Source organism: Aquarana catesbeiana, linkage group LG09, assembly GCF_042186555.1.
Source record: "Aquarana catesbeiana isolate 2022-GZ linkage group LG09, ASM4218655v1, whole genome shotgun sequence".
Taxonomy (NCBI): domain Eukaryota; kingdom Metazoa; phylum Chordata; class Amphibia; order Anura; family Ranidae; genus Aquarana; species Aquarana catesbeiana.
The window spans coordinates 50,709,034-50,735,612 of record NC_133332.1 but is presented as its reverse complement, the minus strand read 5'-3'; the positions used below and the strand labels follow the sequence as shown (position 1 = coordinate 50,735,612).

General features: G+C 43.3%; 1 protein-coding gene across 2 annotated transcripts in view; it reads left to right on the top strand.

The window, feature by feature from the left end:
- LOC141107620 (uncharacterized) overlaps positions 1 to 26,579 on the top strand; it is a 115,751-nt gene that overhangs the window by 63,250 nt on the left and 25,922 nt on the right. For both annotated transcript variants that reach the window (XM_073598477.1, XM_073598476.1), the window contains exons 11-15: positions 807 to 902; positions 1,709 to 1,761; positions 8,723 to 8,838; positions 14,491 to 14,540; positions 25,571 to 25,669. In XM_073598477.1, coding sequence (XP_073454578.1) covers positions 807 to 902; positions 1,709 to 1,761; positions 8,723 to 8,838; positions 14,491 to 14,540; positions 25,571 to 25,669 — 414 coding nt within the window. The remainder of the gene's footprint in view (positions 1 to 806; positions 903 to 1,708; positions 1,762 to 8,722; positions 8,839 to 14,490; positions 14,541 to 25,570; positions 25,670 to 26,579) is intronic.

Here is a 26,579-nt window from a genome sequence, read left to right as displayed (position 1 = left end):
ACCTTCAATCCCAGAGCAGCTGCCAACATTACCTACCATTTCATATGTGATTTGGTGCGTAGCAGTGTAGGTTTATTGCCCTCTACTGTAAAAGTACATTGGGGTGCCATTCAACATGAATCACACTGTACTTCATGCATGGCGGTGCATGTATTACTATGCATTGCAATAATAAGCATTACCAAAATGCATAAGTGTGAATCCGACCTTAAAGCGGAGTTCCACACAAAAATAGAACTTCCGCTTTTTGGAACCCTCCCCCCCTCCGGTGTCACATTTGGCACCTTTCAGGGGGGAGGGGGGTGCAGATACCTGTCTAAGACAGGTATTTGCACCCACTTCCGGCATAGACTCCCATGGGAGTCTACGCCTCTTCCCGTCCCCACCGCGCTGTCTGCTGGGAACACACAGCTCCCAGGAGAGAGCGGGGACCACTTGGGACGCGCAGCGCGACTCGCGCATGCGCAGTAGGGAACCGGGAAGTGAAGATGCAACGCTTCACTTCCTGATTCCCTCACCTAGGATGGCGGCGGCAGCTGCCGAGAACCGAGCGGGTTCTCGGCGTCCCCTGCCGACATCGCTGGACCCTGGGACAGGTAAGTGGCCATGTATTAAAAGTCAGCAGCTGCAGTATTTGTAGCTGCTGGCTTTTAATATTTTTTTTTTTTGGCGGTGTGGGTGAACCCCCGCTTTAAGGACATGTCTCTTTTTTTATTCCATATCCTACAACAGTGTATTAAGCATACCATATATGCTGTCTGCTGCCAGTATAAATATTTTGTTCTCTACTTTTTTTCTTATCACAGGTCGCACAGCTATCCATTCCTCTGAAGCTATGAGCAAGTTTGCACAGTGTGCTCTCCATCTCAATCACACCTTCATCTTTTTTAGAAGAGAACCCGGTAAATGCCATTATGTATTCTCAATCCATAATTAATGTTAAACATTAAACATGAAAAAAAAATATGGGAACTGTTTTCCTGTCAAAGGAATTGTTTTTCTGACCATCCAGTTTTGACATTTTCACAGCTCTTCCACACAGCAAAACTCTGTCTACCCTGGCAGGAGGCCTGATTTTTCTCTGCTTCAGTTACTACTTATAGACTTCCTTCCCATCCCAAGCCTCTGACTGGACAGTGAAAGGAGAAGCAGTAGACTGATGAGCTCATCCCTCTGACACTCTGCTTTCCACCTACCACCCCCACTGCAACATGACTGATTGGCTCATGCTTGCATTAAAAATACATTTAATGTTATATCAATGAAATCAGAATTTATTTATGTATTTTTTATGTCCTTTAAGTTTAGCTTCAATAATAAAGAAAAAAAATTGTGCTGCACATTGCTTTACTCCTATGCAGCCTGTCCCACCTCTCCTCTTCAGCACTCCATCCACTGGTCACAATCTGACATCTTTACATACAATGTAGGACCAGTAGTCCTGTGGAGTAGAATTCAGGCTGTCAGGAGAGCAAAGGATAAAGAGGTAAAACTGCTTTTTAACGGTCCCCCAGACAAATAGGAAACATTTAACCCTTGTAGTGTGGAGGGAGCCCCAAGAGTAGCTTTATATTTTCACTAGAACTCACCTTTAAACATAGCTTACACTGACTGTACCCAATGAGCAATTCATTACTGCCTCCAATCAATGCATTTAATGTAAAAATATTTGAGGAACTTCTATTAAATAATACAATTATTTTTCCAGCCTCTTCCTGCTTAGACATCCCACCAGTAGTGACATCTCCAAATCTACAGAAGGTAAGACTTCATCATTATTACTAATGTATGAAACTGCATTTTGTTTTCTGTTAAAATCTATGGCACACCTTGTGCATTTCAGAGACTGAGAAATCAAAAATGATAAAGGGATTGTAAAGTCAGAAGGTTTTTTTTTTATCTTAATGCATTCTATGCATTAAGATAAAAAGCCTTATGTGTGCAGCAGCCCCCCTCAGCCCCTCTAATACTTACCTGAGCCCCACCTCTGTCCAGTGATGTCCACAAGTGTCTCGGCCATCCGAGACTCACCCTCCTGATTGGCTGAGACACAGCACTGGTGGCATTGGCTCCCACTGCTGTCAATTAAAGTGAGTCTGCCAATCAGGAGAGAGAGGGGGCAGAGCCGACCCGCGGATCCATGTCTGAATGGATACACAGAGCTGTGACTCGGCTCGGGTGCCCCCACAGCAAGCTGCTTGAGCCCGAGAAAACCATGGAAGATGGTGGGGGGGGTTGTTCCCTTCCACTGCTTGTAAAAACAGTCTAGAGGCTAATTAGCCACTAGGATTGCTTTTACATGAAAGCCAACCTCTGGCTGAAAAGAGTGATACCAAGATGATACCTAAACCTGCAGGGATCATTCTGGTATAACCACTCAAAGTTTAGCACCACATCAGTACGTTGTTGGGCATATATTGTTATGTTCTTTTTTCATGCAGCCTGTGGGCTGAGCGGAAAAAAGAGATTGATCAGTGGGTATGCCCACCATTAGATTACAGCCCTTCATCCACCCACTTCTAATGATGGGCATACATGCACCATTTTTTTTTAACTGTGGTGGTGAAATCACCTCCTACAGCGCTGGAGGCGCTGATTTCAGTATCGTGAGAGCAAACAAAGTTGCTGTCAAGATAAATAAATCAGCGCTGCAGCTGAATGGCGCACCTGAAAAGCAAACAATGGTAACGATAAAACATTAACTCAATAAAACAACTTGATTTTTTAACGCAATCTGTCCGTAAAAAATATATGCTGAAGCACAGGGGCAATCTGCTCCTAATATTAGGAGCAAATTTCTCCTCCACCCCTACTCTCATGCTTCTACATATATGCTCTTTTTTTAACTGTGGTAGTGAAATCACCTCCTACAGCGCTGGAGTCACGGCTTTACGTATCGTGGGAGCAAACTGTTGCTGTCAGAATAAATAAACCCATGCTGCAGCTAAATGGCGTACCTGCTAAGGAAATGAGGGTTAACAATAAAACAAAGTAACATTATACTAATGTCACGTACACACTAGCGGAATTTCGGCCCGCAAAAGACCGATGAGATTTTTTCGTCGGAAAATGCGACCATGTGTATGCTCCATCTGACTTTTGCTGGCCGAATTCCAGCCAGCAAAAAATTGAGAGCATGTTCTTAATTTTTTGATCGGAAAAAGTTCCTATCCGAAAATGCGATCGTCTGTGGCACGTCTGTGGCAGTTCCGACGCGCAAAATTTCTACGCATGCTCAGAAACAATTCGACGTATGCTCGGAAGCATTGAACTTCATTTTCTCGGCTTGTCGTAGTGTTGTACGTCACCGCGTTCTTGGCGTACGTCAAAGCTTTCTTGACGGTCGTAAACTTTTGCGGGACCATGTGTACGCAAGGCAAACTTGAGCCAAATCCCGTCGGAAAAGCCGTCATATCTTTTTCTGGCGAGAAGTCCGACCGTGTGTACGCAATATTAGACATACCATACCTGCAAAGCAAATATAATAAAACATAGTAAAAGTAAAACATTACAGTTCTAAAATACAGTAACAATAGAGAGAGAAGAATAGATATAGAACAATAGAGCGGACAATAGAGAGCGAACACAAGAGAGAGAACAATAGAGAGAGAAGAAAAATAAAACCACAACTATTTTTGGCTTTTTTATGTTTTATTTTTTTTTTTTGTGTTTTTGTGTGGTTTTTTTTTTGCACTTTTATTTAAACTGTAAACTGTAAACGTTCCAGATTAGGGTCTTTCAAAATGTGATGGCCATCTCATCTTTAGAGACCCTGTGTAAGTGTGCCCTAGGACTGTGTAATGCTGTACCCTACGCTAGTACTCCACTAGTGTGTGGTGGCGTTCGAAACATTCACCAATGCAAAGACCAGGTTGCTCAGGACAGGAGGGACAATAAAAGTAGGTGTCACTCCTATATCCGTGCTTTCTGCAGACACAACATCTTCTTTGGGGTGATCGTTGGGTAGGGGTACCAGGGAAGACATACGGAAAATGCCTCCCATGCAGCCAGTTCACTGCATTTGGATTGGGAAGTTGGGCCACAGCACTGTCTGGAAACAGAAGGGCTGTGATGATCTCTTCCTGGAATTTAAGGAAGGATCCAGTTCGTCCTGAAGCTTTGTATAGCACATAAGCATTCAGCAGAGCCAATTGGAATAAATATACAGACACTTTTTTATACCAGCGTCTGGCCTTACGAGCAATTAGGTACAGCACCAACAACTGGTCGTTGAGGTCCACCCCTCCCATATTAAGGTTATATTCGTGAACACAGAGGGGTTTCTCCTCAACACCAGTCGCCGTTTGAATTTGGACCATCGTGTCTGCGTGAAGGGAGGACAGAACGAAAACATTCTTATTATCCCTCCACTTCACAGCGAGCAAATTATTACATCTCAAGCAGGCTCTCTTCCCCAGCCTAAGACAGGAATCTACAAGCCGCTGGGGTAAGCCCCGGCGATTAGCTCGCACGGTGCCACATGCACCAATTCCATGATCAAACAAGTGACTAAAAAGTGGCACGCTTGTGTAATAATTGTCCACATACAAGTGGTACCCCTTTCCGAATAAGGGTGACACCAAGTCCCACCCAAACTTACCAGCGCTCCCTGCAGTTCTCTGGCTCTACGTAACTATCTCTTCCCTCGTAAACCATAAAACTATATGTATAGCCTGTTGCTCTGTCACAGAGCTTATACATCTTGACCTTATATCTGGCACGCTTGCTGGGAAGATACTGTTTGAATGACAAGTGGCCAGAAAACCTAATCAGGGACTCATCAACGCAGACAACTTGATTGGAAGTAAACAAGGCTGCAAACTGCTGGTTGAAGTGGTTTACGAGGGGCCGAATTTTGTAGAGCCGATCGCATTCAGGGTCACCCCGAAGATGACCGAGTTCATTGTCATTGAAATGCATGAACCGCAAGATCTGCTCGTATCGTGTCCTGGTCATGCAAGCAGAGAACGCGGTCAGTGGGCCAATATGACCGCAACTCACTTTTTTTACTTATGCCCATGAGGAGGGATAGGCTCAGGAAGGTCTTAAATTCAGAGACTGTAATAGGTCTCCAATCTCTGGCAAGGGTCAACTGGGGATTAGCGGCAATGAATTGACCAACTCATACAAATTGCTTTGGTTCACAATAGATCTACAGAGATCTTCCGTGAAAAACAGCAAATAAAAATCAAGTGACATAAAATCAACTGTTTCCACCTGAATTCCGGGTTGGCCAGTGAATAGGGGAAGTACGGGTGCTGCAGAAGTGGTGGGCTCCCATTTCAGATTGGCAAATGCAGCAGGAAGGGCACTATGGGCTCAACGGGCCTGTCTTTGTCTTCTTGGTGGCTGCGGGACACTAGTTGTGCTAGCCACCTCACCAGCTTGAACTGCACTTATAGGACTCGCCACATCACCAAGTGTTACTGCAGTGCTGGATGTAAGACCAGGATGTACTAGACCGCTGGTGCTTGCCAGTTCACCAGAAGGATGAGCGGCACTAGTACCGGTTTTCTGCACCATACGAGAGCCCTGCGGTTCTTGCACCTCAACAACAGCAGAAGAACGGGGTAGGGTACGCCTGACCTTGACAGGGACCACTACTCCGTCGTCATAGCTATCTGTCAGGGTGCCGCTGCTGTCTACAGGTTCGTATTCTGAGCCTGAATCTGACAGATGGGTGACTTCCTCTTCACTCTCATCTGTCATGCTCAGAAACGTGTAGGCCTCTTTACTAGTGTACCTTCGATTGGACATTTTGGTCTCTAAATTTACCAGTACAACTAGTGAGACTCACAGAAAAAAGAGCACCTGACTGTCAGCGACTGCTTCAAACGCTACCAAAAAAAACTGTTAGCGTTCGCAGGGATCAGGTCTGACTCTGCGAATGCTGCAGTTATGTGTTTAGTGTTTTGTAAGTGACAATGATCGATTGATACTGGACTTGGTTGGGCTGGGCTGGGCTGGGCGGAGGGGCTAAAGGCAGGTGCTAGCAGGTATCTGGGCTGATCCTGCTAACGCTGCATTTTTGGGAACACTAAACTATTGGGACGCTAATATAGTTCTGATTATATCAAAGATATTGATCCGTTCAGACACTATACTACTAAGGGAGGTGTATGGTGTGTGCGTGGGTGTTAGCGCTACTGGCCCCAATCTGACACTGCCTGGGGCGATGCAGACCCTAACTGACTCCAAAACCTAACTGATATCACCCGCCGGGTGATCAGGGGGTTAAACCTTTTATTAGGTAATGTGCGGCTGGTGCCCTGACGCTATAAAAAATAACTAACCAGCATCACCCATGATACTAATACGGTGATCACTGGTGACAGGGGGTGATTAAGGGGTTAATCCTTTATTAGGGGGGGTTTAGGGGGGTACCCTAAAGCTACCTGGGCCTACCACTAACTGCCCTAACGCTGATTAGTGTCACAAATGACACCAGTACAGTGATCAAAGAAAAATATGAACACTGCACTGGGTGACACAGTGACAGGGAGTGAAGGGGTTAACGGGGGGGGGGGGCGATCGGGGGGTGATTGGGGGGTGAAATGTGTGCCTATGTGTACTGTGTCAGTGTAGTGTTGGTGCAACTCACGTTTGGATGTCCTCTCTCCTCTCTCTGGAATGGAAAAGAATTCCAGAGAGGAAGATGATATCACTTCCCCTGTCTGTGTTTACACTTACAGGCAGGGGAAGTGTTTCATTCGTCAGGACCGATCAGCAGGTCCAGGCCAGAAATCATTGGCTTGGACCTGGAGACTGATCGGTTCTGTAACGAATCCGATTGCCGCGGCCGCCGTACAGCTACGTCGTTTTGCCCACCCGTGCCATTCTGTCGCAGTAAAACTGCGGCGGCCGGTCAGGAAGTGGTTAAATCCTGACCTTCAGATTTTCTAACAAAGCATTACATTTCTTTGGGGATAAAAATTAGGGTATTTAAACACGTATGTGTAAAACAGAATTAAAATTTTCAACGCTCATGGGATTTCTTCTTTAAAAGTAATAACAATCTTACCGTATAGATATGACTTATTAATACAGGGAATTCCTATTAGTTAATTCTTCTGAATGCAGATATAATAATAAACTTTATTTTATATCGTGCCTTTAAAGGTGGCTTTTCAAAGCTCTTTACAAGGAATCACAAGGATTACACAGGATAACATAAAAGAAAAGAGACAATTAAATTAAATTTTGACTAAAGAAAAATGTTTTTAGATTTGATTTGAATGAGTTTAGAGAAGATGACTCTCTGATGTTCTTTGGAAGTGAATTCCAGAGTTTTGCAGCATAGCAGGAGGAGGCTCTGTCTGCCATCGAGTGTAGGTGAGTAGGGGGGCATACACCGCAAACCAGAATTTGAGGACGGGTGATTATGAGGGGGGGAGTAAGTTGATAGTGGGGTGTCAAGCCATGAAGAGCCTTATAGGTGAGCAAGAGGATCTTAAAGTCTATGTGAAACCTGACAGGTAGCCAGTGCAAGGACTCCAGGATAAGGGTAATAATAGTGGATTTAGATATACCAGCAAGTAGAGCATTGCAGTAGTCAAGTCAGGAGAACACAAATGTATGGATCAGCTATTCAGCTACAGTGTATGATAGCATAAACATAAAAGTCAGTGCTACTACCCATACAACACATAGATAGCAGAGCTCCCAGGTGCTCGATCCACAGTCGCTGGCTGAGTAGAGTAAGGTGGAAAAAGTGATCCGCACTCCGGTTGTTGCTCTTAAAATTTTTTCATTTTATTGAAAAGCCACAGTGAACAAACGCAGATTAAGTCAGTTGACACGTTTCAGCCTATAAGGCCTTAGTCATAACCACCATTATGTGTATGATATCATAGGACGCAGCGAGCCATGTTTCTCAAGTGGAAAAAAAGATGTTCTGACAACATTTTGTACATGTGATTCAAAGGTTAAATTAGCATCAAATATCACCCCTAGGTTTTTCAGTTTAGACTGAAGCTCAAAGAACAGTGGCATCTATGGATACGTTAAGGACTGGTCTTCTGTAATTGATAGAGGGTGCCAAAAACCATAACTTCAGGCTTGTCACAGTTTAATCAAAGGAAATTATGGGCCACCCAAGTTTTTATATCACAAATACAGTTAGATAGAAGAGAGGCAGCCAAAGTAGAATCCGGTTTAGTGTGGATGTACTGTATATCTGAGATATCAAATGGCAAGGGAAAAGTTACTGCAACATTTATGCAATGGGATAATTTACAATTATGTCTTCATACTGCTGAGTAAGTTTGTTTATTGGAAACACAGCATTCAGGAAAATCTCCCCAAAAATCATGAATATTTATAGTTTTCCAGTATTTTCAGATAATGGAGAGGAAACACTACAATTGTAACACAAAGGGTCTTTTTATCAATGTTGTCACCCAAGATTCGCACAACTTTCACCCAAGAGTTACCCATTTCCACATAAGCTTCAATTTTAAAATTTGATAAAAGTTGTGTGGACTGTGGGTGAAAACATTGATAAATTAACCTCAAAGTTAGAGTAACAAACTTAAGGGTCCTAGAAGACTTACACAAGCTTTACCCAGGTCTTATTTTTTTTAATTGATTTAGAACAACGTGTGAATCTTAGGCAAAAGCTGTGTGAATCCTGGGTCAGCATCTGCAGAAAATAGGCTTGGAGATATTTGTTGAATGTGTTACTAACACAAGTCCCTTTATCCTCTTAATTGTCTTCATCCAGCTATCAGGTAAATGGAAGGTGGTGGGATCTGCTATGTTTATTTCTGAAGAGCATTCTCCAACAGAAATTGAGTTCACTGTGGAAGGTGAACATGTGATTCTCTCATCGTATAAGGGGTAAGCAAATTTGTATTGCTATTACGATGAATACATTTTCAAGTAGAAAAGAGACCTTATTTATTCTTTGCTGTTAAACTGCAACTATAGATATTTTTTTATTTTTAAATGGGGTATTGTGTTTTTTATCTATTTTTTTCTTGCTTCCAGTGACCCTGATGAGCTAAAATCTTTCTGTATTCCCATGGAAAATCTATTATGGAGCTAGTGACCCCTTCACCAGCTTTCAATGAGTTCTCCAAGGGAACACATGTAGGATGCATTCTGGAGAGGAGTAACAGGGAGTTCAGGTCAAAGGAATGCCCTTATTTTTAATGTGACAGGAAGTGAGGGTGAATCTGCCCGGAGGGACACGGTAGAAACAAAAAAATGGACAGAGGCTCTAACCATTCCTCTTCTATACTTCACCTGATATTTATCTAGTGTAGCACAGTGTAGGAGCAGTGAGGGACCTCCAGTGGTCAGGTGGGCTGCCGTTTCACTGCATCCTTGACTTATAGTGGTGTTGTGGACAGATGCACACCAAGCATTTTAGAATCAAAATTTGGAGTTTATTTGCAACCATAAACTCAGGAAGAAAAGGTTAGGGCACAGAACACCCAAAGAATACAGCAGGCTCCAGGAAATACTCACAGAATTTACAGGTAAATGGACCTTTAAGCCAGACCGACAGCCTATGATTTTTGAGCACTTACCTATAGATTACTCTCCCTTAGTGAGACACCATACTCCCTGTGAGGTCCAAGGCAAATTCCAGCTTCTTGGGCATCTCCAGCCTAAGTTCCTCCCTGGTGCTCCTTCCCAGGAATGACTCCATTATTTCTGAGAAAACCACCTCTAGCATGGTAGTGTAAAGAAAAGAGATTTAATCTCCAATTATAGAAAAGGTTTTTTCACAGTAAGAGCTGTGAACATGTGGAATAGACTTCCTCAAGAGCTGGTTCTGGCCAGTTCAGTAGATTGTTTTAAAAAAGGCCCAGATGCACTGGATAACTGGATACAAATATTTATAGGATAAGTTGGTCCAGGGCATATCCAATCATTTCCTATGGAATCAAGAAGGATTTTTCCCCCACTGGAGAAAATTGGATCATGCTTTATTGTTTTGTTTTTTTTGCCTTCCTCTGGATCAACTGTTGGTATGGGATAGTGTATATGGAGGTTTTCTATTTGTGTGGTGTGTATGTTTTTTTTTGTTTGTTTTTTCTATGTTGGTTTAACTGAAAGGATTGGTGTTTTTTTTCAACCAGATTAACTATGTAACTATGTACCTATGTAAGCCTAGGCCCCAGACTAAGGTCTTATCTCATGAACATATGGGTGCCCTTCCTAAGCAGAAAACTTCCAGCACATACCCTCCCCCATGTAGGAGCCTGGGAGGATGAGAGAGCTTACAATATCAACCCAAATATTTATATCCTCCCCCAGCATATACCACTGTCAGTAAACCTCCTAAAGTTTATCCAGGGAGGCATAAGTATTCATAACCCAACATCACTACATCTTTTTGCACTATTGCCGAGGAAATACCCCAGCAGCAGGCATAAGCAGATAATAACACTGGGCTTAGGGGAGACCAAACAAACATGGAACTATAAATAGACAATACTTTCGCGCCCGTGATAATAAATATGGAAAAAATTAATAAATAAATATGGTAAGTGTGAATAACACACAAAAAACACAAAAAGTTACAAATACAAGCTGCTCCCCTAGTTTGAATAAAACAATCAAATAAGTAATGGTGTACAGTAGGGGGCGCTAGAGACCTGAAAACATATGTATCTGCCAATAGATACACGCACTAACTATATCAACCACAGTGGATTAAATAGTGCTGTTTGTGCTAAACTGAAATTATATCAAATACATAGTTTATAATAAAAATAAAATATAAAGAATGAAGTGAAAAGTGATATTAAAATCAACAAAATTCTTAGTGCAAGTGTGATAAATGAAATCGTGATGTTTGATTGTCCCAATCCATTGAAAAGATCAGAGCAAACACTTAAAACCAACATCAAAGCAGACACATGGATCCTCAAAGATGCAACAATTCTTGCGATGATATAAAGATTCCGTCACCCAAGAGGAAAAAAACACCTGAAGATAATAGATATCTGCTTACCAGATACCAATGACTTCTTTAACTAAAAGGAAGTCATTAGTGCTTGTACAGGATTGTGCCTGTTCACATGAAGGCTGGAAGGCTGGATGGTACTTTAGGCATAGATCCCTCCCGTCCCATTCATTCAGGATAGGAAATATGAGAAACAAAAGGGAATCTCCATAGCGTAAAACCGTTTAATGTATAAAAATAGAGAACAATAAAATAGCCAATTGGCCTCTTACATTGATCGGTGCCTACCCGGCACTGGGACTGCTCGCATGTCAGGGTGAATGGAGTCAGGAACCCTTCGCATCACATCGCACATGCGGCGTGCGTTCCACCCCGTGCGTCTAGCTAACCAGATGATCCGGAAGTAGGTGGGACGATTCTGGACATGTGACCACGTACCGCTCCGACGTACGTTTCGTTTGTGAACGTCTTCAGGGAAGCGTGCACTATTAATCCACTGTGGTTGATATAGTTAGTGCGTGTATCTATTGGCAGATACATATGTTTTCAGGTCTCTAGCGCCCCCTACTGTACACCAAAACATGGAACTATCAATTTTTCCTTAGGCTGACTATAACCTAGCAACACTAGATTTAAAGATTTACTTCTGTTTAGGGCAAGGTGGCTACACTAGTATCCATCTATATCATTGTTAAAGGGAAACTATGAAATGTTTTATGTTTATAAATTATACATGCGTAATGGATCTATCTTAAAAAGTAGCCTTGCCATAAGACATAATGCAGAAGCTTTCAGCTTCAGATGTCCTGCAGAAAATTACCTGTTTATCATGCTTATTCTGTGACTTCAAGACTTTTTTGGCCACTTTGTTACTAGCTGTCCTAATAAGCCAAGAAACGCAAAGAGTCTAGTGCGGGTGGGGTCTGCTTCTATAGACCATACTGTGTCTGTTTCACTCAGAGATGGCTTATTTGTTCCTGCACAACTTAGTTCTGCCAAGTTCTCTCACCACTTTCATTGATTCTGGTGCTGCTAGCAATTTCACTGATAGGGATCTAGCACACCATTCTATAGATTCCGATGACTAAGGTGCACAGACCCTTCTCAGTTTTAGCCGTTGATAATTCTCCCTTGTCCATGGGCCTGGTGACCTCGTGCACGGTACCCATTCCTCTGACCATTGGGGAATCGCATAAGGAGACAATCAGCTTCTACGTGATCTCATCTCCTGCTTATCCCCTTATCTTAGGGTATCCCTGGTTTAAACTGCACAACCCACACATAGACTGGGCTGCAGAAGAGATTGGATCCTGGTCCCAGACCTGCATACAGAATTGCATTAAAACTGCTGACCAGTTGCCCATGTATAACTCTTGTGTGGCCAGTACCAGTCACGTGCCTTTTTTCCAGTCCTATTCAGATACTGTTCATGACAACGTTTCCAAATGTGACTACAGTTTGCATAACCATGTGTCTTGACTCTGTTATAGCAAAAGACGCTGACAAGTTTATTGAATTCTCTACAGGTCACCTCTCCAGCCTATTGCCACAGCCTGAATCTTCACCTCCTAGAAGCCAAACGTATCCATTGTCCTGCAGCCTTGAGCCCTGTTTGGAAACTTCCTCTAAGTCCCCAGAAGTCAAGCCCCCTGAATTACCCCTACCTTTGCCCGCCGCTAAACTACCTTGGATGCACAGTCAGGCTAACTTGTCTGCAAGTTCCACAGTCGATATGCCTGGTGATGCGATTCAGACAGTCGCTATGCCTGATGATGCGATTCAGACAGTTGCTACACCTGGTGATACGGCCCAGTCGGCCACTGCATCATTTATGCCAGTCCAGCCCATGCCCGTTGAGCTTCCTACTTCTTCCTATTCGGGACTTTCTGTTGATGCGATTCAGACAGTCGCTATGCCTGGCGATGTGATTCAGACAGTCGCTACGCCTGACAATGCGATTCAGACAGCGCTACACCTGGCGATGTGACCCAGTTGGCTACTGCATCAAGTATGTTAGTCCAGCCCATGTCCATTAAACTTCCTGCTTTTTCTTATTCAGGACTTTCTATAACCTGGCCTCACTCTACTTCTCTAACCGGTCTAAGAGGTTCAATCCACCCTGTGGATAAACTGCCTCATTCGACCAGGTGGAGCTTTCAATCCTTTTTTTCAGGGCTCTCTGCACCCCGCTCATGTTTCAGCTGTCCGGTTTGACCTCTGTGACAGGTCCCCTGCTAACTAACATCATAGATCCATGGACCTCTGCCCAGTCTGATGGTCCTGTGCTGGATGTACAACTGGTCTTTAAAGGGTCTGGGGGCCCCTCCTCAGAGAGAGGGTAATGATCACTTAGTGCCACTGTTCCTCATTCCAGCACCCAGGGGTTGGCTGTTGCTTTTCCTCCCTGTCTGTGTTCACCTGTTAGCTGATTGATATGGTCAGTCACCTGATATAAGCAAACCGAACACCCTATCCCTCGCTTGTGATGGAGGCAGACTTACCGTCATTGTTCTAGATCAAGCCTCCAGTTAGTCTGCCTTGCTTGTTGTTGAATCTCCTGTGTGTGACCCGGATTGGATACTGGATTATCCCCTGAACTCAGCCTGCCTTATTACCTAAACTGTCTTTGAACCATGCTACCTGTCTGCTAACTGCAAGTACCCGTTGCTTTGCTCAGTTCACATCGGCCCTGGCGTAGTAGCCAGACACAATAGCATTGTATATAAGTCCTAGGGGCAACCAAGTACCGGTAGGCCTGCTTGTCCTAAGGGAAAGGGGGCTGCTATAGGTGAAGCACACAGTAGCCAGGTATAGTGTCTGACCACCTGCGTTGGGGTAGACGCGACATTCGTGACAATTATACTTACAAAATTACAATATCATCAAAGCTCATCACATAGCACAGCATCGTCCTGTCCACATTACATCATACCATGTGGCAGAAGGTGAAGATTCAATAGGCTAACGTGTTTCGAGGACTAACCTCTTCCTCATTGTGCACTAGTGCGCCCTTTCTTTCTTTTTGTGGTTCCAGTTGTTCCAGACTTCCCCAGACTTAGGAGGGCAGCAAGACGAGACTTATCCACATTAAGCCAGGATAAAGACTTAGCCTACTTATTCTGAGAGGGCACACTCCCAAGCACTGGAGAATTTGTGTTTGTGACAATTTGCTTTTAAATGCAAGCACTGTAGGTACCTAAATTTGACTTGATATCAGCGTCTTGCATTATAGCTCAAACTGGGGAGAGAAAGAAATACCATAAAGTGTCATTCACTTGTACTGCAACACAAGGAACATGCTGACAGGAGGAGAGAGTAGAGTAACAGAGAGATGAGCTCATCAGTCTGCTGCTTCTCCTTTTACTGTCCAGTCATAGGCTGGGGGAAGGAAAAGACCTAGAAGTGTTATTGAAATGCAGCAGAGAAAAACCAGCTCCTTTTGTATGCATTTTGATTGTGTATTATCTGTTTGCTTGGGGTTCAGCTTTAAATAACAGTTGTGAAATTTTGTGTCAGCAGCTAGTTTTCAAAAAGAACAATATTTATTTGATATCGTAATTTAATCTCAACAGCTTTAAAACAACATGGGAGAAGCGATTTGACGGCTTCTATGACATAAAAGGTAAGAAAAATGATTGATGAATTATTATATTTCTGAGCAGATATATTGAGTGGGTATTAATAGGGGAACTTACCTTAAAGACCAGGGACTGCATTAAATAAATATGACAAGGACTCTATCCTGTCACTGTGCTGTGAACTTTTTCATGCATTCCCTGCTGCATTGTGGAAGTCTCAAACCCCACTGATGCCAAAAGAAAGTGGCAGCAGTGCTCCCAGCCTCACCCTGGGCATAGATTTTCCAGTTCACAGGACAGCAATCTAAGCACCGGTAGACTGAGAATGGTCATTGCTGGGGTCAAACTACCGCTATGTGCATGCACCGTTCACAGCATCTACTGTAGTAATTTTGACCACTAAGAAATATGTGACACGTTAGCTGCAAAATGAGACAGGAATATATCAGAGTTTAAAGTGCCGCTGTACAGCTCCGATGGATGGCTTTTGCAGGAGGGGCTGAGATCTCCCTCTTACATCAGCTGGGGAGAACCCCTTTGCGCTCAGCCCCTTCTGCAGTAGCCCTAGAAACCGGCTGAGAGTCAAGTGACTGGCCTGAAGATCGCACTAATTCGGTATTTACAAGCCTCGTTTTCATAAAAGAATAATTTAGTGTGCTATGCCTGCCTATAATACAGGGCTGGCAGTGATTGTTTCTAATTTTTTATTTTACAAATAACGGCAGGGGGGGGTCGGGGGGCGGAGACAGAGGCACAGACACAGAGCTGAGAGGCAGGGAGGATGGGGTGAGGGGGAGAGAGGAGAACAGAGCAGGCTGAGGATGATGGAGGGACTGTCAGGTTTGGGCTCAGCCCTTCCTTCTCAAAGCTGGCCGCTCAGCTGTTGGCTAATTGCCAGCTCCTTTCTTGCCACAGTGACTCACCTGTTGATGATATCCTGCTCATCAGTCCTGCCTACTTAAGCCCTCCAGCCCAGATGATCTCTGCCTTCGCCTTGGCCACAAATCTAGAGATGTGTTCCTGTTAAAGACTTGCTTGGCTGACATTCCTTCTGGCTCCAGATCCTGCTTGCTGTTCTACTACGCTCATCTCTGGCTCCCTGACTTTTGGCTTGTCTGACTATCTGTTCCGGTTCCTGAACTCTGGTTATGTTTTGACTACGTTTACTCTGTTTACCTTTTTATAATTATTATTATTAAACGAGTGTGATTTAACTGTACTTCTGTATCAGTCTGATGCATAGTTTCTGATAGGGACGTATACTGACCACGGTGGTCAGGGCTCAGCAGCCCTGGTTATCGTGGTCAGTGCAGAGAGGAGAACACAGGAAGTGTCAGGAACAAGCAGTTTTTTTTTTTACACAGCACAAGCACTATACTGTTTAATCTGCTTTAACAAACATTAAAGGGGCAAGACATCTTTAATTCCTGAATAATGCATTTTGGGATTTAGCTTAATGATTTTCAAAATATGGTTTTAGAGAAAAGAAAAGACAATATTTACAAAAAACATATTACAAAATGAAAAGTGGAAAATACTTAGCAAAGTTTGCCTGGTCTTTGGTTATTGGTGAATGGGCTGTAGAGTAATTGATGTAATAAGGTAATTGTCTCAGTGGAATGACCCCTAGCAATTCTTGATAATTTGGGTGGTAAAATGAGAGCTCATAAGCTGTAGATGCAACCAACTTTTCAGGTCCCTAAGGAGGGCTTTTACAGAAATGACATGACCAATGAAAAGGTCTGACCGTCTGAGAGGTTATAAATGTATTTTTTTCATAACAGGGGTTATGGATTATGTGTAGAGTTTGAGAGTTTAGGATGTATGAAAAGTTTCAGGTTAGGTAGAACCAGATTTAGTTTGGGGTTCCTTAGACCTCCTTATCACTACGAGCACAGATGGTCCCTTTTTAGTTTTAAAGAGTTTTATTGAGTTTTCAAAGAGAGTAGTATCAACAAATGTGTGGTGAACAAGTAAGTCATTAACTCAGGACCATCTGTTCCTGAAGGATCAAACGGAAACAAAGTTATGGATAACAAGCTATACCAGTATTTCTCCAACTTTGTTTTGCGGCGCACCAAAACGATCTAACATTTTTCACAAGACACCTGAAAAGATTTAACAATTTTTGTGGTGAAGAACTTATTTATTTTTACATATACTTAATTTAAAATTGGATGTGCCTGCTTTCCAGAGCAAATCAGATTGAAGCGAGTTTTCAAAGTCGACAAACAGAACAAACAAATGGAACGGTCTCTATTATTATAATATAATTAGGGCGATCGAGTTCTCCTGAGATCTTGCAAAAGTCCTGCGTTACAAAAGGAACCAATGAATGACAGACTGACAGAGATTGCGTTTTTATATATGGTACTTTTTAACTTTTGCGACATTGATTTACCATTTAATTTTTCTATATGTTCAAGGTTTCAAAATGCTAGCAATTTTGAATATTTTTCAAAACTCCCACGGCTCATATCCAAATTGGACCCAATTAGCCATTCTCCCTCCCCGGTGTCATGTGACTCGTTAGTGTTACAATGTCTCATGTGTGAATAGGGAGCAGGTGTGTTAAATTTGGTGTTATCGCTCTCACTCTCTCATACTGCTTACTTGAAGTTCAACATGGCACTTCATGGCAAAGGACTTTCTGAGGATCTGAAAAAAAGAATTGTTGCTCTACATAAAGATGGCCTAGGCTATAAGAAGATTGCCAAGACCCTGAAACTGAGCTGCAGCACGGAGGCCAAGACCATACAGCGGTTTAACAGGACAAGTTCCACTCAGAACAAACCTCGACATGGTCGACCAAAGAAGTTGAGTGCATGTGCTCAGCGTTATATCCAGAGGTTGTCTATAAATAGACGTATGAGTGCTGCCAGCATTGCTGCAGAGGGTGAAGGGGTGGGAGGGTCAGCCTGTCAGTGCTCAGACCATATACCACACACTACATCAAATTGGTCTGCGTGGCTGTCGTCCCAGAAGGAAGCCTTTTCTAAAGATGATGACAAGAAAGCCCACAAACAGTTTGCTGAAGACAAGCAGACTAAGGACATGAATTACTGGAACCATGTCCTGTGGTCTGAGGAGACCAAGATAAACTTACTTGGTTCAGATGTCAAGTGTGTGTGGTGGCAACCAGGTGAGGAGTACAAAAACAAGTGTGTCTTGTCTACAGTTAAGCATGGTGGTTGGGAGTGCCATGGTCTGGGGCAGCAGGAGTGCTGCCGGAACTGAGGAGCTACAGTTCATTGAGGGAACCATGAGTGCCAACATGTACTGTGACATACTGAAGCAGAGCATGATCCCCTCTCCAGTGGCAACCTGTGAAGCTCTGGTGAACTCCATACCCAAGAGGGTTAAGGCAGTGCTGTAAAATAATGGTGGCCACACAAAATATTGACACTTTGGGCCCAATTTAGACATTGTCACTTAGGGGTATACTCACTTTTGTTGCTTAGACATTAATGACTGTGTGTTCAGTTATTTTGAAGGGACAGCAAATTTACACTGTTATACAAGCTGTACACTCACTACATTGTAGCAAAGTGTAATTTCTTCAGTTTTGTCACATGAAAAGATATAATAAAATATTTACAAAAATGTGAGAGGTGTACTCACTCTTGTGAGATACTGTATCTGTAGTGTTTACTTATCTCTCTCCAAAGCTCTTAGTGCTGTGTCTTTCTGCTGCTCCGTTCTTCTGTTATCAGCATGATCACTTGTGACAAGTTCTCAGACACCTGAAAATTTGTGTCAGGGAGGGAGCTTAGAGGTAGATAAGCAGGGAGCTTGTCTATTCAGACTGCAGCTCTGCATGTAACTTTGTCCCTCCGTCTATGTGGAGGGGGGGGAACCTTTTGTCACAGATCAGCTGCGGAGCTGATCTGTGTCTCGCCTTTACTGCTGCAGGTCGTCTGGCACCTGTTGTTCCACTAGCTTGTGTTCTGCTCTGTGCACTCTGCAGCTATCGGTGTCGCCGGCCACACCTGTTGCCTAATATATGTTTCCTTCCTGCTACTTCCTGTCCAGCCCTTCATGTGCTTCCCTATTTAAATCCCTTTCAAACCAGCTACTGGTTGCTTGAGCAACATTTGTTTCTGAGCTCCCTTCGTGTAACCTGCCTTAAACCTGACCTCTCGTGAACTGATCTCTTGTGTACCGACTCGGCTTGTTCTGATTACGTTGTCTGCAGCCCGCCCTGATCTTGGCTCGCTATCCAGCTCTCCTTTTGCTTCATCCATCCATCCTTGTCTGACAGTGTCTCCTGTTACTTCCCTAGCGAACCCGAGGTTCGTGACCTGGGGTCTGCACGCAGCTAAGCCCAAACCCTCGTGAGGGGGTCCCTGGCAAAATACCGACTGGCCCTTAGACTCCACGCCCTGGGGGATCCCATGTCACCTGCTCACTTGTGGGCTCTCTGTAAGTAGTACCGTGACACCTTTTCTCCAACCAGATCTCACACAGTGTAAGCCCAGACTCCCCTCCCACTGCTGAACGAGGAAGAAAGATTTATAACATGTTCTGCATATTCTAAAGAGTGTAGAAATTAGGGGTGCAACGGATCAAAAAACTCACGGATCGGATCGATCCTTGGATCAGAGTCACGGATCGGATCATTTCACAAAACGGAGCTTATATGCATAAATACAGTATTTGTAGATCGGACGGACTGTTTAGATGTTAAGTTTTAAAAGCAACAGCAAACCTGCTGACCTTACATGGTTGCTAATGTGACAGAACACCTCTGATTTTCACATTTAACATTAAATGTGAAAATCAGAGGTGTTCTGTCACATTAGCAACCATATAAGGTCAGCAGGTTTGCTATTGCTTTTAAAACTTAACATCTAAACAGTCTGTCCGATCTACAAATACTGTATTTATGCATATAAGCTCCGTTTTGTGTTGAAAATGGCTGTTAAATCTAAAACTCCGGTGGGTGTAACAAGATGTCTGCTTACCCCCTTCTCACTCACTCATTACAGTACTGTGCAGGAGTGTGGGGTGTAGCAAGATGGCGGCGATGAAACGTCACTTCCTGAGAAAAGAGCCGCCGCCGCCGGGTGCACCAAGATGGCCGCCGCTCCAGAGCTAGGCCGAAGCCGCGGCCTTTCCTATGGCCGAGGCCGCAGAGTGCTCCGCGTATCGCGAGTGTGCCGATCTGCAGAGGTTGACCCGTATGGATCACGGATCGGTGACGATCCGTTGCACCCCTAGTAGAAAGCTGAAGACAGAAGATATACATGTAAAATTTATGTAGGGAGATTTGTTTAATCTCTGTGTATCATCTGAGGCTGTTCACTTCACTGGGTATAGGAGAGGGTTTACATCCACTTTAAGGCAATAAATGAAAGACTATTATATTTTATTTGTTTTTGTGTTTAGAAGAAAGAGTAGCGTGCCTAGGTTTAGCAACTTTTGTTTAACCTTTTTATTGCCACCGCCATAGGTACTATGGCGGTGGCTTCGGGGTCTGTCAGCTGTCATACCCCTGTATGTGTGAGTCCCCCCTTACATGCGTGAACCCACCACTAAAAAAAGTTTAGGGAAAATTAAAAAATTTTAATTTTTTAAACAATTAAAGTTACACCCAAGTATTTACAATCCCCCAAAAAATGTTGGACCCCACCCCCACACACACCTGATTGTATGAATGTAAATGCAAGCGTCAGGATTTCCTGTGCATAAAAATGTTGATTCTGCATGTTACATGTGACATGTTATACATATCACAATCCAAGCCTTAGTTAGATCAATCATTCTAGTCCCATTAGTTATGGTTAACTCTAAACTGACCTATAAGGGCTTTTAAAGCGTTGCCTATAAAAAACATAGTGTGATGAAGTTTGTCTCCATTTCACAGGCACACACAATTTTAAGATTTAATATGTTGGGTATCTATTTACTCACTGCAATCTCATCTTTTATATTTTACCAAACAATGGGTAATTTGTTGCATTAGTGTGCCCTTGAAGTGATACTAAAGTCGTATTTTTTTATTTACAAATAACTGACATTTCATACTTACCTGCTCTGTGTAATGGTTTTGCACAGAGCAGCTCTGATCCTCCTCTTCTCGGGTCTCTCTTCGTTGCTCCTAACCCCTCCCTCCTGCTGAGTGCCCCCACAGCAAGCAGCTTGCTATGGGGGCACCCCAGCCGAGCCGCAGCTCCGTGTGTCCATTCAGATACAAAGCTGCAGCTTGGCCCCGTTCCTTTCTCTCCTCATTGGCTGACTGACTTTGATTGACAGCAGTGCGAGCCAATGGCACCCATTGCTGTCCCAGCCAATGAGGAGGGAAAATTCCGGACAGCTGAGTCTCTTGTGCAACATCGCTGGATAGAGATGGGCCCTGGTAAGTATAAGGGGGGCTAAGGGGGGCTGCTGCACACAGAAGGTTTTTTATCTCAATCTTTAAGTGAACTTTTTACTGAAATTTTGCACTTCATAAACTGTTGAGCCAATATCGTGTGACATAAAAAGCTGGAATTACCACTATTTTATTTTTTAGGGTGTCTGCTTTGAGAAAATATGTAATGGTTGGATGTTTTATGTAAGCCTCAGGCCTAAAATGAGTTTTTAAACATATGTGCAAAAAAAAGACAAAAACGGCTTTGGCAGCCAAATGGTCATTGGAAATCCAAATGGAGGGGAACTGCACTGCTGCAAAAGGGTTTAAAGGAATTTTCTTTTATACGATATGTCCAGTTTTAGTAAAATATTATAAAAACAACTAAACAAATCAAATAGGAGTATAAAATAAAAAGTAGCTTACTTGAACATTTACTTGAAGATTTGCTGGGAGTGTGATAAAAGGTTAAAGCCCCGTACATATGATCGGACTTTCCGACGGGAAATGTTGAATGTCAGGCTGTTGCCAGTAAATCCGACCGTGTGTATGCTCCATCGGACAATTGTTGTTGGACTTTCTGCCAACAAATGTTGGCTAGCATGATTTCAAATTTTCCGCCAACAAATATGTGTGGATTTTCCGATCGTGTTTACAAAAGTCCAAAGTACAAACATGCATGCTCGGAAGCAGAAGCGGTTGGTCTTGTAAACTAGCATTTGTAATGGAGAATTAAAGAGGAAGTAAATTCTCCCACTCTGATGCTGCTTATCATTTAGTCCATTATAATAAGTTATTATCAAACTATAGCCACTGTAATCCAGCCAAAATCGCATATTACTTACTGTTTAAAGAAACTTTAAAAAACTTGTTTCCAGGGGTAAGGCAGCGCCATCTTAAGTATTGTTTTCTGACTCCACAGTAGAGTGTATTTCTGCCCTTACATTGAGCACTTCCTGTACTGTTAACCAAGCCTCCTTCTCAATCCAATGTTTCTATGGCAACCTTGCTTCACTGCTCATAGCTGACTTGTTTTATTTTATAGTATTTACTTGTGCCTATTATCTAGTGTTTGCCTGTGTCAGTCTTATCAGCTTCAGCTGATAAGGCTGCAGTAATGCTGTCCGATGCCCAAGTTTACACTGTGATGTCACATGGTCACATGGGGTGTAGTATGAAGCTCTGAGTGATTATGCAGTCTTGTGGGATTTCAGAGTTGTGCCGTAGGAAGATCTGATAATAGACAGACAAGTACACAGGGTGTGCCGTAAATCAGGGGAGATCTGGGCATGCTCAGTGAAGTTCATTCTAAAGAACAAAAAGGATTACAACAATACTAAGCAAGTAAGGAGATATCTAAAAGCAGTGTTCATTAGGGTTTTTTATGCTGATTTACATGGGACAAAGTTGTCAGGGAGAGTTTATAACCACTTTAACATTTGTGACGTGGCAAATTATGAAATTCTTTTCTTCTTTAATGGGATAATAATGAAGCTGCTTCGCTGGTGATACTGATGGAGTTATTGCAAACAAATTTTCAAAGGCTTTTTTTTCTAGTGATATCAAGAATAATATTTTTATGTTTTTGTTTGTTTTTATTTTATGTGGGCTTGTTACCACAACACCATTATACCGTAGTTTTTAAGATCAAAGATACAACTATGTTGGTGTCCCTTGTCAATTTTACATTGTATTTTTTAAAATGTAACTGCTTACTTACTCCCAAACTGTCATTTGAAGTAAAACACATAGCCAAGTATTATTCTCCACATTTTTTTTTATTGTGCATTAAAAAAAAAATAGACATGCTATCTGCCAATAGAACTTAACCAAAAAGTGCATTCTATGCATCCAAAATATAGAAAATATACCAAATCAAATCATTATTCAACCAAAAAAATAATGTCAAAGCAATAACTCCAAGGCCAATAATAAATAACACGTTATCTCCTCCGATTCCGCAACATGTCTGGTTGACAAACGGGCGGTCGGAAACGAACTGAAAAGCAAAAAAATGAAAAGCGCAAACTGAAAAGCGCTAAATGAAAAACTTCTACTAACACAAAATTAGCAGAAGGAGCCCAAAGGGTGGCGCTAAAGAGCTGAAAAACAACATAGTATGTCACTACGTTCGTAATTGTTGGCCAACATTTGTGTGACCCTGTGTATGCAAGACAAGTTTCAGCCAACGCCCTTCAGACAAAATTCCATGGTTTTGTTGGCCAACAATCCGATCATGTGAGTGATTATTTAATAATCAGACACTCACCTGTCCCATGGTCCAGCGATGTGTGCGCACAAAGCCCCATTCCTCTCCCCCTACACTTCGCGGCGCCGGCTGTGGCTTCACCGCTGGGCGCGCACTGCGCATGTGCAAGCCACGCTGCATGCTCGTGTCCCAGAAGATTGCAGGGAGGGAGAGGGGAGAGGTGATCTTCTTTCCAGCGCCGCGGCACCATGGAGGAAGTGGGGGCTGGGTTCCGTAAAACCAGGGTACCCGCTCCTCCCCCCAAAAAAATGACATGCCAAATGTGGCATGTCAGAGGGTCACCTACACTTTAAGGGGAAGTTCCATTTTTTGGGTGGAACTCCACTTTAACTTGTTTAGTGTTAAAGTATAACTAAAGGCTTTTTAAAATTTTGGATAGAGTGGAAAGGGATTAGAACACCTGTCAGGTTTTTATTGCTGTCTGTGTCCCCCGAAGGGAGATTCACCCTCTCTATTTGTCATAATACTCTTATTACCAAGAGTGGAAGTGAAGGAAAATCCCAAACTTTTGGTTGTCACCAGAACAGGAATAGAGGGGAAACCTTCCAATGAGAACACTAGTTCTGGTAACAACCAGGGATCCCCTTACTTTGGAGGGATTTCCTCTCAATAACTGTTTTGACTATGGGACAGGAAGTGAAAGGGGTTTTCACTCAATGGGACACAGATGGAAAAAAAGCTGTCAGGGGTTATAACCCTCCTTTACTCTATCCAAAATGAAAAAATAAAAAGTTTTGCCTTTAGTTCTACTTTAACAACTTCTTGAATGCACTATAGCTGAAAGACAGCTACAGCGTGGTCGTCCAGTTCTGGGAGGGCCTCTATAGACGTCTTTCCAGACCCCCCCTCTGTGCACCTTCTGTGGCACGCGTCGGGCATGCTCTGTGACTGCTGTGTCCTGCCAATCACAGCGGCCCTTTACCATGTAATCAGCTGTGTGCAATCACAGCTGATCACAATGTAAACAGATTTGCTGGTTATCCACATTACTTTCCTCCCACGCTGTGTCTGTGGAAGGAAAGGAAAGCTGATAACCAACAAGACTGTCAGCACATCATTTAGACTGATAATCAAGGCACTGATCATCAGTTCCCCCGATTATCAATGCAGCCCCATGAGTGCCGCCTCATCAGTGCCCATCAGTGCAGCCTCATCAGCGCACATCAGTGAAGAAGAAAAATTAGTTATTTGCAAAAAATTTTTACAGAAACTAAGAAAAACTTATTTTTTTCTAATTTGTTGGTCTTTTTTTATGTTTAGCAACAAAAAAAAAAACACAGTGGTGATTAACTGCTTCAGCCCTGGAAGAATTTACCCCCTTCCTGACCAGAGCGTTTTTTGCAATTCAGTACTGTGTCGCTTTAACTGACAATTGCGCGGTCGTGCGACGTGGCTCCCAAACAAAATTGACGTCCTTTTTTCCCCACAAATAGAGCTTTCTTTTGGTGGTATTTAATCACCTCTGCGATTTTTATTTTTTGCGCTATAAACAAAATAAGAGCGACAATTTTGAAAAAAACGCATTCTTTTTTACATTTTTCTATCATAAATATCCCCAAAAATATATAAAAAACATTTTTTTTCCCTCAGTTTAGGCCGATACAAATTCTTCTACATATTTTTGGCAAAAAAAATCGCAATAAGCGTTTATTGATTGGTTTGCGCAAAAGTTATAGCGTTTACTAAATAGGGGATAGTTTTATGGCATTTTAATTTTTTTTATTTTTTTTTACTAGTAATGGCGGCGATCAGCGATTTTTATTGTGACTGCGACATTATGGCGGACATGTCGGACATTATTGACACATTTTTGGGACCGTTGTCATTTATACAGCGATCAGTGCGATTAAAAATGCACTGATTACTGTGTAAATGACACTGGCAGTGAAGGGGTTAACCACTAGGGGGTGGGGAGGGGTTAATCAGTACTAGGAGAGTGTTTTCTAACTGTAGGGGGAGGGGCTGTATGTGTCACTAGACTGATCACTGCTCCTGATGACAGGGAGCAGTGATCAGTGACACTTGTCACTAGGCAGAACGGGGAGATGCTGTTTACATCAGCATCTCCCTGTTCGTCCTCTCCGTGAGGCAATCGCGGGTATCCCCGCGGCGATCGAGTCCGCGGGACCCGCGACCCGACTCACGGAGCTCCCGGCCGGCGGCAAGCACGCAATGGCACGCGGGGAATTCAAATGGACGTACAGGTACGCCCATTTGCCCAGCCGTGCCATTCTGCCGATGTACATCGTCGTGCGCCAGTCGGGAACCGGTTAAATATCACCAAGAGAAAGCTATATTTATCTAAAAAATGATAAAAATGTAATATGGGTACAGTGTTGCATGACCGCGCAATTGTCATTCAAAATGTGACAGCGCTGAAAGCTGAAAATTGGTCTGGGCAGGCAGATTCAAAGGTAGATTCAAAGGTAACATGGAGTGTTTTTTGTTTTCAGATGGGGAGAAAATTTTCAAAGTCCATGAATCACCTGAAAATTCATTGCTCTTGTGGATTGGAAGCAAAAGGGAAGGTCGTGCTGCCCTGTATCTATTATGTAAGTAATTTCAAAGTAAGAATGCCAGATCCCAGAACTGACGTATTGCAATTTTTGGCATTTACCCTGTAGTCAGGGCCGTCTTTAAGGCAGGGCAAAAGCGGCAGCTGCCCTAGGCCCCATAATTGTTATGGGGCCCAAAGCAGCTGCATCATACTTGCCAATTATCCCAGTTTAAATTCCCTTGTCCCATGAAGTTTTAGTCCCGTGCTGTGTCCTGATATCTGAAGTCCTGTTATTAATGCTGTCCAGCTCTGCCCTATTGCCGTATACAGATGACTCATCTGCAGACCCTGTGTTTACATGTAAATAACATTTACATCATCTGCATTGATATGTAAATAGTGGCGGCATTAATATGTAAATAGCCTCAGACTGTCTGCATTGATGTGTAAATAGAGGTGGTATTCATATGTATACAGAGGCGGCTCTAGGCTTTGTGAGGCCTTAGGCAAAAGTTAGACACAAGACCCCACTCACACCCTTTACAGGGGTTAAGGAATTATTACTGCTGCTGCTTGTGTGGGTGGGATGGGTACTACGCCAATCACATGGGATGAATAGTCGAGGAGGGTCAGCAGGGATTGGTGCAGTACACATCCCTCCCACACACGCAGCCATTAGATGCTCCGCCTCAGAGTTCTTCTTTAACCCCTGAAAAAATTGGGTGGGGACCATAGGAGAGAGGGAGAGAGAGGGAGAGGGAGAGAGGGAGAGAGGGAGAGAGGCAGGGGGGAGAGGGAGAGAGAGGGGGAGAGGGGGACAGAAGGAGAGGGGGGAGAGAGGGAGAGAGGGAGGGAGGGAGAGGGGGAGAGAGAGAGAGGGGGGAGGGAGAGAGAGAGAGGGGGGAGGGAGAGAGAGAGGGGGGAGGGAGAGAGAGAGAGGGGGGAGAGAGGGGGGGAGAGAGGGG